The sequence below is a fragment of the Pinus tabuliformis genome, chromosome J, assembly GCF_031772625.1.
Source record: "Pinus tabuliformis cultivar Carrire ecotype Pingquan chromosome J, CPIR1, whole genome shotgun sequence".
In the NCBI taxonomy this organism is placed as follows: Eukaryota; Viridiplantae; Streptophyta; class Pinopsida; order Pinales; family Pinaceae; genus Pinus; species Pinus tabuliformis.
Window position 1 is genome coordinate 403,345,473 of NC_142295.1, and position 11,352 is coordinate 403,356,824.

The window sequence follows — 11,352 nt, forward strand, 5'->3', positions numbered from 1 at the left end:
GAACCAACCCTATATATATATCTATCTATCTATCTATATATATATATATATATATATATATATATATATATATATATATATATATATATATATATATATATATATACAAACTAAATGTGATGTCTCCATTTCTAGAAAAATCATATGAGACACACAGAATCTAGGTGTGCCTAGGCACTGGTCTTGTAAGAAATCCAAGTTTGTCTCTAGGAGCTACAACATCTTTTGGCGTCATTGCCAGGGAACGTATTGAAGGATTTTTCCCCATGGATACAACAAGTTGAGAACTCTTTGTGTAGGTGAGCAAGGTATGCTCTGATTGCATCCAAATCACCTTGGTGACTCCACACCACCCATTATCATTCATCATCCTGGCTTTTAAAATACCTCACACTCGCTCAAATATATCTCAGCAGAAAGCCCCATTCGTATCTGACCCAGGAAAAATAATTTTCAGGAAAGTCTGGAAAGAGAAAACCCCCCTGCTAATGCTACCATCTCACTAGCCTTTGAAGATTCCTCATCCAGCTCTTAGCCCGTTGTTACTCACTACTTAGGATTTGTTCCTAAGGCCCTGACATACCCTGCATTCAGTCTAGCCACTCCTACCACTGTGTTTTTGGGCCAAGTTCCTTAGTGAAGTCTTAATCCCCCTCCATTAATCCAGATGGCTCTTCCATGTTTTTTGCTAAATAAATATGCACCTCTAAATTTACCTCAGCCTCTGAGTGCAATGCCCTAGGACTACCTAAAGCATCTGCCTGGGTTCAATGGGGAAGATGATAACACGACACATAGTCACATTGAAACCTTCAGTGCTTTTTCCAGGAACATAAATGTGGAACAACTGGATGTGGTCATGAGACTTTTTGTACAATCCCTCGATGGAGAGGCTAGAAAGTGGTTCAAATCCCTTCCCAATGCCTCCATCACTACCTGGGAGGAACTTGAAAGCTATTTCACATAGAAATAGGGTGAAAAGAGAAACCATGGAAGTGAGCAAAGGAGGCTATACAGAGAATCCAAGTTTGTGAAAACTGTGACCCAAGCTAAAGGCTCAGAAAACTCCCCAGCTCATGGAGAAGAAAGCGACCTCTCTTGCCTATTCTTAGAACAAGATGAGAACCTCTTAGAAAAAGCATCAGTACACCTGACAAGGCAGTTGGCATACTTGCACATAAATGAAAATGAAGTATGGAAATTGTACTTTGATGGAGAAAACTGAAAAGAGGGAAATGGAGCTGGAATATTGTTGGTATCTCCAAAGGGTAGCCCAATACCCCTCTCATTCAAGCTGGAATTTGAGATGACCAACAACGTAGCAGAGTATGAAGCATTGCTCCTTGGGTTACAAATGGCAAAAAAGATTAATATCGAATGCCTAGCGCTCTATGGAGACTCTGAGTTGGTCGTGAGGCAAATAAGAAATCAATGCCAAACCAAACACCCCAAACTGAGGATGTACCAGAATGAAGTGTGGGATCTAATCGATAATTTATTCCTAGCCTTTACTATCCAATTTCTACCTAAGGAAGAAAATATGATTGCTAATTCTCTTGTGATAGCGACAAGCACTTTCAGGCCCCCACAAAATCCACTCCTTAGATATGAGGTGGAAGTCAAATACAGACCTTCAATACCTGATAATGTCAAACACTCGCAGGTATTCACGGAAGTCGAGGAAGTGAAAAGATTCATAGAAGTTGTTGGGGAGTTTTCCCACTCCACCATCGATCAAGAAGAAGAAGAAGATCAAGAATCCACTCCGTGGAAAGACACAGTGGCTTGGGCGCAAAATTTTTCAATTGAAAGGGAATACCATCCCTCGCGGACTGGTCCCACTGCAAAGGATTTTTAATAAGGACGACATAGCCTCCAAACCAATGGCCCTGAAGATAGATGATCAAGTAGAAGACTGCAACATCAGATCAGAGGAGGAACTCCAGATGATCAAGCTATGAAAAGGAATCCCCTTGCAATACAGATAAAGGTATTTAAATCTATTCTTGGTGTTATGAAGATTTGAAAGCATTTTATACTAACATCATTCAACATAAGATTCCTTTGAAGAGTGAAATGAAGCTTTGAAAACAGAAACTCAGGCTGATAAATCCACTCTTTCTCCCCTCCATTGAAAAAGAGGTGAGAAAGTTGCTACAGGCAAAGATTATAGTGCCTTTAAGGTACTCTGAATGTGTGGCCAACCTAGTCCATGTCCCAAAAAAGAGCAGAGAGATAAGGTTGTGTGTTGATTTACGAAATCTAAATAGGGCATCGCTGAAAGATAACTATCCGCTGCCCACGATGGATCATATATTGCAGAAGGTGGTTGGTTCAGCCAGAATATCCATGATGGATGGATTCTTTGGCTACAACTAGGTGGTAGTACACCCTCAGGATCAAAAGAAAATTGCTTTCACCACCCCATGGGGAACGTTCATGTATGCCCACATGCCTTTTGGGCTGATAAATGCAGGGGCCACATTTCAGAGAGCCATGGACATAGATTTCGTAGGATAGCAATACAAATTCGTGGTGGTCTACTTCGAAGACATCATAGTCTTCTCCAAAACTGATGAAGAGTACATCCTCCACTTAGCTCACCTTTGAAAAATGCAGGAGGTATGGTCTCTCTCTGAATCCTAAGAAATCCTAGTTCGCCCTGAGTGAGGAGAAGCTACTTGGACACATAGTAGCACAGGAAGGAGTAAAGATCGATCCTAAGAAATTCAAAGCCATCAGCCTTATTCCCCTACCCAGAAATAAGAAATAAGTTCAAGCCTTTCTCTGGAGAATAAATTTCTTGAGGAGGTTCATATCCAACTACGCACAAATATTCAAGGGTATTATGAACATGCTCAAGAAGGAAAATGAGGTTAGGTGGAGCTGTGCCCCTAGATATTTTTTCATCACAATCAAAGAAGCTTTGGCCGAGGTCCTGATACTAGCCATCCCCGACTATTCAGTACCTTTCTATATCTTTTCTTTCGCCTCTCCACATAGTGTCACTGTTGTGCTGCTATAGAAAAACAAAGAAGGCTATGAGCAACCCATCGCCTTTTTCAGTTAGGTCCTAAGGGATGCTAAGTTGAAATATAATATAGTGGAGAAACAAGCCTACTCATTGGTCAAGGCTCTGAAAGCATTTTGTATGTATGTGTTGCAATCAGAAATCATAACATTTCTCCCAATGACAATAGTCAAGCACATCCTGGTGCAAGGAGACAACGAAGGAAAGAGGGGCAGGTAGATAGCTAAAATACAAGAATATCAGCTAGAAGTAAGACCTACCAATCTCATCAAAGGCCAGGGGTTGGCCAATATTTTATTTGAATCCAACTGCCAAGCTATTGGGATAAACCTGATCACAAAGGAGGGTAGACCCAAGGATCACCAAAACGGAATTAAAAAAGATGAGCAAAAAATCTATGCCAGATATGAGGGACTGCCCTGGTATAAGAACATTTTTCATTAACTCTTATTTGTAAGGTTCCCATTAGGGTTGGATAGATCCAAATACCAAAGTCTGAGTTTGCAAGTGCATAAATATATCATGTCTAGTGGCCAACACAAATGGATACTGACAACCACTGAATATTTCACCAAGTGGGCAGAGGCCATCCCAGCTAGAAATGCTACAAACCCAGTGGTGATAAAATTCATGGACGAGAACATACTGTCCCGCTTTGGGTGTCCCTTCAAAATTATCACGGATAATGCTCAGGTCTTAAAATCTGCCAAGTTCACCAACTTCTGCGATAAATTCAATATCATTATTTGGCACTCCACTACATACTACCCTCAAGGTAATGGCTTGGATGAGTCCTAAAAGAAAACTGTGGTGAGGGTGGTGAAGAAGACCATCACTGAAAATCAAAGGAAATGGGACTCCCAACTGAATTTTTTTCTGTGGGCTAACCGAGTAACACCTAAACGATCCACTTGGAAATCACCTTTTGAGCTAGTGTACGACAAGGTTGTTGTCTTCCCGATCCAATTAGCAATGTTGGTGGTGAGATTACTACAAGAAGTAGTGGAAGAGTCAAATGCCTTGACTAGAAGGATAAATGAGTTGGTGGAGCTTCACGAAAGAAGAGAACATGTGGGGACCAAGATGTCCAATTACCAACAGAAAATGAAATCTTTGTTCAACAAGAGGGAAAAGGACTGACCTCTTTAGCTAGGAGATTTAGTTCTCAGGTGGGACGTCTGATGAGAAGACAAAGGAAAACATGGGAAATATGATCTGCTATGGTTCACCCCCTTCAAGATTGTAGAAGAGAGGGGAAAGAACACTTACCTACTTGAAGACTTGGATGGTGAATTGCTGGAACTACCAGTAAATGGTCAATTCCTCAAATTTTATTTTCAAAACTAGAGCTATCTGTTTTACACTCATTGTAAATATCAGCGTGTGTGTATTGTAATTGTTATTTGAATTTTTCAGTTTATGATTGAAGAAGTCCACTTTCACATACTTATATTTTGTTTAAGAATGAGTCCATTCCCAATGGAAGGACGACTGTTGGTCTGCAGGTTCTCAGCACCTTGCCAGCAAGGCACTGTCTCCAGTTGGAGCCAATGTTGTCACTCATTACATTGCGGGTATTAGTTGGTCAAGGTTTCCCAAGAGAAGTGAAGTTTGAATCCACCTTCCTAGGCCACAGAAGATCTTAGGGTTTAGTCGGATCCTCTCCATCCACAGTGCTCGAAAAGAGATTTCCAACGGTATATGGAAGTCCAAGATTGGACTTCTGGATCAGAAATTAGAGCATGTTGAAGTTACCCTTGGAAAGCCCGAAAAACAAAGAAAATGACCAAGTATAAAGGCAAATTGCATATCGGGGGCACGTGTAACATAGCAGGTCGAGGGTTCGCAATGTGGATCGCTGATATCACATATCGGCGATCACAGAACTAAAGGGATGCATACAAACACTGGATCATATAGCCGTCTATGCCGATAATACTAAAAATTGCTGAAATCCGGGCCTTAGTGTTAAAGCGCTCAGAGGGCGGTAATCCGATTAACAAAGGAAATGCATGAAAAGCGGGAACGAGCGACCCCCTTTCTCTCTCCTTCGTGTGGCAAAACAGCGCGTCGGGCATATCGGCGAAGTCCAGGATATCGCATATCAACGATCTGAGGGACTACCATACAAAAGAAAACCATGCCAACTGTGGATTTTGTGATCCAGTGTGAAAACCCTAGGGAAGGCCGAAATCAGTATACAAAGGAATTTCATGAAAAGACTAAGGCTGAGCGGACCCTTTCTCTCTCTTCCACGTGGAAGTACGAAAGATGACATGGGCATACGAAGGACATGTGTCACTCAGTTTCGGCGTTTTAAGGGGTTCTATAGAGGCATTTCTCGGTGACACATGGCAGTAATGATGTCACCCCCCGCAAATCGGTGATCAATGATCACACAGGTTAAGGCACTCCTATACCTCAGTCCCTCTCGGCCTGCGATTGCGATATGCGAGAAATCCTCCCAGATGCGATGTTTTATTTGTTCTACCTCATGAGGATTTCGTGTCCAGATAAGTCTGCCCGCACTATGAAAAAAGGGTAATGGGCCTTTCCCCTCCCGCAGTGCGATTGTGATACCTCTAGTGGGCTAGACCCTGCAGATTGGTGATCGCAGGGTTCAGAGGGAAGTCTTAAGGGCAAGCACTGTAAACCGCCGCAATGCGGGATTTTGCGCTACAAAGGAAACAGGTCTCCAGACTCAGGTCTAAAAGTCTCAGCACCCGAAGGCTAGGCCCTTGGTCATGACTCCCCTTGGTCATATAAAGAAAACAACAGTGTGAGGGACTAAGGGAGATCAAGATTTGTTTATTTCACAACGCTTTTTTACAGCCAAAGGCTAGTATGAGAAAGCCCCCCATATTGCCACCAAGAGAGTATCACCAAGTACATCAAGGCATTGATAGTGCAGGATAGGGCTTTAAAGACATGATGTGTCGGCAGCTGTGGCCTTAAGGTGAGAAAGTGGTGCATTCAAAGCCGAGATGGGATAATTCAAAAAGGCTCACCGTGACACGGAAACGACGCGGTCGACGCCGAAAGTAGTCGTGGATTTCAATAAGGGAGATGGAGCATTCAAAACCAGGCATGCACAGACCCAAAAGGGTCTTTGTGACACAGATCTAGAGGTTGGCGCCGAATGGAATAAATATAGAAGTGACAGAAGTCGGCTAAGCATCACAGGAATCCATACCGTGAGAAGACTAGCTCCTGAAGTAGAGATGATCATAGGATGGGCAAGGAGAGATTTTTATCTGATTGTTTACTTATTTATTGTACTATAATGTGCCTCCTTTTAAGGAGGCATTTAATTTTGTAATGTTTTTGGGCCACAGAGCCATATATGTTGACCCGATAGCTAAGACTAGGCAAGAGATATTTTGTTGTAATGAATGTTCAGGCTCCCCTCTCCAGATAAATAGGGGAAAGAAAGACTTAAGAAAGGTTTAGAAATTCTAAAGAAAACACTACATGTTATTTTCAGATTCTATGGCTTTGTAATATAGATCTTTCAGGATATCAGTGAAATGGTGGTGATGCCCCCTTCAAGTATTACAGTATGTTATCCCTCTATTAAACCCATTTTATGTTCATACTTCTTCTCGGAATTCATGCAATCATAGCTGTTAGTAATATTTCAAGCCTTCCTCATAAATTCATTTGTATCGATAAGTTAATGCAAGTGCCTGTAATTATATCATAGATTCATTTTTATCAACATTGTTAATGCATGTGCCTATATGGATTATTGAATTATATCTTTAATATTTGTGCTTCATGAATCATAGCACCTAGTCTGTTTATTGTCCACTATATCTGCTTGTAACTCAAATAAGTATAGAAACTTTTAATGACTCAAGATCTGTTTGTTAAGTGTAGAATTCTTGAAGCCTTATGCTCCATATGATGAGTTTCTCTTTCTTCTTTTCCTCTATCATTTGCTTTACAAAGCTTATTAAACTATAAGTCCTTGAACTACTCAACCTCCACTGTTTTAGGCATATTTCTGAGATTTGTACATGTGAAGAAGTACTAGAAATTCATGTGTTACTCCTTTAGGTGAATGAACCAACCCAATATATATATACAAACTATATGTGATGTCTCCATTTCTAGAAAATCATATGAGACACATAGAATCTAAGTGTGCCGAGGCACTGGTCTTGTAAGCAATTCAAGGCTGTCTCTAGGAGCTGCAACAGTATGCATACATAATGGAACATTAGCTTATAATCCATCACAGCTAAAAGGAATAATCACAACGCATACAGAAAAACATGCATTCAATGCAAGCAATGTCACATTGCATTATGCATTCTATTTACCCTTTAACAACAGTGATTGTTCTTCACTAAACAATGAAAATTTAGACACTTTATCAAAGCACTTTATTAATTTAAGTAAATTGGTATCTCCTTTAAGTTGATGCCTACAAATCTTGTAGCAAACACGATTGGTGTCTCGTATAATTGGTGCATACAAATCTTGCAAAAATTGGGATTAGTTTCTCTTGAAGTTTGGTGCATAAAAATATTGGAGAAAAAAGGGATTAGTGTCTCCTATCTAAGTTGGTCCCTACAAATCTTGCAATAGGAGAGATTAATGTCCCCTATAGGTTGGTGCCTACAAATATTTCAATGAAAGGGATTGGTGTCTCCTATAGGTTAGTACATACAAATCTTGCAATGAAAGGGATTGGTCTCTTTTATAAGTTAATGCCTACAAATATCTTAGCAGGTGGGATCGATGTCTTATAGGTTAGTTCCTACAAAGTTTTTCATAGTAGGTTGGTGGCTACAAAGATTTGTTATACAAAAATTCTCATTTATATCTTGTGCTTTGTATGTGATATTATTTATTATGACTCATGACTATTTAAATAAGATATAAATTTTCTTATACTAATTCATGCACACCCCCTGTCCCTGGGTTAGTATAAGTGTGAATCCAATAATTGGTATCAAAGTAAGTTCCTTCAAATGTAGTAGAACCACTAGAAGGGAGATATTAGAGGGACCATGATCAGTCAAGAAGGTTCATTCACAACCAAAGCTAAATAATTAGATGGAACAAATTATGCCTTCTGAAGGGTAAGGATGAAGACTTATCTAATGTACATTGTTTTTTACATTTGGACATAGATAGTGGATGGTTATAAAGTTCTAGCAACTTCTCCATCTAATCAAGGTCGTAAGAAGGCTTGTATAAATAATGAAAGGTCATGAATTCCATCTTTTATGGCCTATCTGAATGAGAGTTTGTCAAAGTAATGCATGTGAATATGGAAAGGAAATTTGGGACAAACTTCAAAATAATTGTGAAGGAGATGAAAAAGTGAAGAGAGAAAAAATTCAAACCCAAAGAAGATAGTTCAAAAGATTGAATGTGAATGATAAAGAATATATTGCAGTCTACTTCCTTCCTGTGGATGAGATGGTCAATGTATTTCCGAGAACCTAGTGAAGAAGTCGAGGAATCCATGCTTGTATTGAAGGTGTTGAGATCTATCCCCTTAATATTTGATGCAAATACATCATCTACTAAAGAAATAAAGGATATGGAAATTATGAAGATGGATGAGCCACATGGGATTTTCACTACATTTGAAATCACGATAGAAAAAGGAAAGTAAACTTTGAAGGAAGTAGCTTTCAAAGTTTCAAAGAAGACAAAAGAACTTAAAGTCAATGATTCTTCAATAAATGAATCAGATGTAGAAGAGTCACAGTTTATGAGAAAGTTGAAAAGAATATTTGGAAAATACTGAGGTAATCTACAAATCAAATGTTTTAATTGTGGTAAAATAGAGTATTTTGTTGCTAAATGTCCATATGCAAAATGTGAGGAAGAAGAACATCAAAATAGAAGCAAGTCATATAAACACAAAAGAGGAACGTATTCCAAGAAGAATGGTTTTTATTCCAGAGAAGATATTATCTCCTCAAAAGAGAGTGATAAAGATGCATCTAATATTAATAAAGAAGAGCTTCCTTTCTAACACAAATATTGTTGATAAAGAATATGAATATAATCAAGACGAGAGAATTGACTCAAAGGATGATAATATTGATAGGAAAGTAAACCTTGAGGCATAACTTGTTAGTGCCCTAGAAGAAAAAGGATCATGATCTTGATGAAATAACAATTTTCATCTTAAATACACAACTAGAAGATGCAAAGATGATAAAATAAGTAGTGAGACTCTAGTTGAAAGAAAATGAAGAAGATTATTAAAATCTACAAGAAAATTTTATTTCCTTGAGAATGGAACTACATAAATCAAATGCTCAATCAAATCAAAGCTTGAACTTTGGAAAGAGTGTCGAAATATTAGATGATATTCTTAGCCATCAAAGGTCACCTTTCATCAAATGGGTCTTTTATACAAGGAACGTCATAAGACCTTTTAGGAAGAATCAAGCACAAAGCCTTAAGAAAAGGAAAATGAAAAAATCCCAAAAGTTATGCTAATTTTCTCAAGAGCCCCTTCAACAATGAACGCGGCACGAGGAAAGGAGATGAACTTCAGTGTAGATGTGATTTTCTAAATGGATTTGTGAACGATGAAAGCATAACAAAGAAAGGAGATGAAGGCCAATAGAGAGTTGATTTTTCTCACAAGATCATCAAGAATGAATTCAAAATCTCTTCTTTGGATATTTCCTTTCTTGTAATAATTCTTGTCTAAAAGAAATAAGTTGTAGAGCTTATGTGAGAAATAGAAATAGAGGATCGTAGAAGACCTCAAAGAATGGTTTTATGAGCAACAAAACCAGAAGTCTTAATGAAGGTGGTGCTAGATGATACAAATTATTTACTCACCTATTGGATCATATTGAAAGTCACAAGTGTAATACTTACAAGCACAAAACATGTGACTATACAAGCACCACAAGAGGGTTTCCTAAGAAAAGAAAGAAAGAAGATATTACCAAACATAGAGAACAATGTGCAAAGGTATGGAAATGAATGCAACAATAATAGGAGTGTGGACTTGATCTATATTCTCAATGCAAAGTAAGAAAATGGTTTATGCAAAGTAAGAAAATGGTTTATTGATAGTGGATATTAAAAACACATGACAAAGGATCATAGTAAATTTCTTACTCTAAAAGAAGGACTGACATTGCTGCTCTGGTTGAAGCTGCCCTCAAGTCGGGTGCTCTGCCACCGAGGAAATCACCCGGAAATGCCAATGCTGTGTACTTGGTGCTCACCTCCGAGGATGTCACCGTGGAGGGTTTCTGCATGAGCTCCTGCGGATTCCATGCCAATCTCAATCTCAATGTATTATCAAGTACAGGAAGCCGAATGATGCAGGGGAAGGAGGAGAAGCATGAGCAGCTAATTCCATACGCGTGGGTTGGGAATTCTGCGAGTCAGTGTCCTGGACAGTGCGCGTGGCCGTTTCATCAGCCCATGTATGGACCGCAGACTCCTCCCCTGGTGGCACCAAACGGAGACGTGGGCATCGATGGCATGATCATCAACATTGCCGCTGTTCTGGCAGGAGCAGCCACTAATCCATTCAACACCGGCTACTTCCAAGGGGATGCCGCTGCACCTTTAGAGGCCGTCTCCGCCTGCTCCGGAATATATGGAAAGGGGGCTTACCCGGGCTTCCCCGGGGAGCTTCTGATGGATAGAACAAGTGGGGCGAGCTACAATGCCCGCGGAGTTAATGGACGGGCATATCTGCTGCCGGCTATGTGGGATCCGGCTACCAAATCTTGCCGTCCTTTGGTATAATCATTTTTGTAATCCTAATCCTACGGGCGCAGGAAGAAGACGCTGGTGCATCCACTATGCCTGTGGATGCGTCCCGACCTGTATATCTATTCTTTTATTCTTTTCAAAAGATATTATAACACATTTTTTCAATCTCTTTCACATAAAATTTCCCCATACCTATTGAAACTTGTTTGTTTCTCATCCATATTATGTGCATTGTGGAATTCCAAAGCTCCCCAAATGTTTTATGCTGAGCTTCTTTACCACGCCATATCTGAAGGGGTTTTCTTCTGCAATGTTGAAGTGGGTAGGTTGTTCTGGACATATGCTATCTCAGAAACTGCCTCTGCATGGAAAGAGTTCAACAATCCAGCACCCTTGAGCATGCACCTTCTCACTCTCGACTAATTTTTATTCTTCCTCTGTAATCAAATTCTGCTGCAGGGAATATAGGATAGTATACTTTAGCTTCACCCCTTAAAGTGTGCAAAACTTCTTAAAAACTTTTGATGCATAAATCAATCGAAGGAGTGCTGGACAATCCTGCTGCGTTTCTTCCGTTCAGATTGTCCAGGACTTGGACTGAAAAT

The 11,352-nt window shown here is 39.7% G+C and overlaps 1 protein-coding gene across 1 annotated transcript in view; it reads left to right on the forward strand.

Moving 5' to 3' along the window:
• LOC149227502 (protein EXORDIUM-like 2) overlaps positions 1–10,928 on the forward strand; it is a 30,395-nt gene extending 19,467 nt beyond the window's left edge. Inside the window, exon 3 of the mRNA XM_089380527.1 lies at positions 10,150–10,928. Coding sequence (XP_089236653.1) covers positions 10,150–10,780 — 631 coding nt within the window. The 3' untranslated portion in view covers positions 10,781–10,928. The remainder of the gene's footprint in view (positions 1–10,149) is intronic.
• Positions 10,929–11,352: the final 424 nt, after the last annotated feature.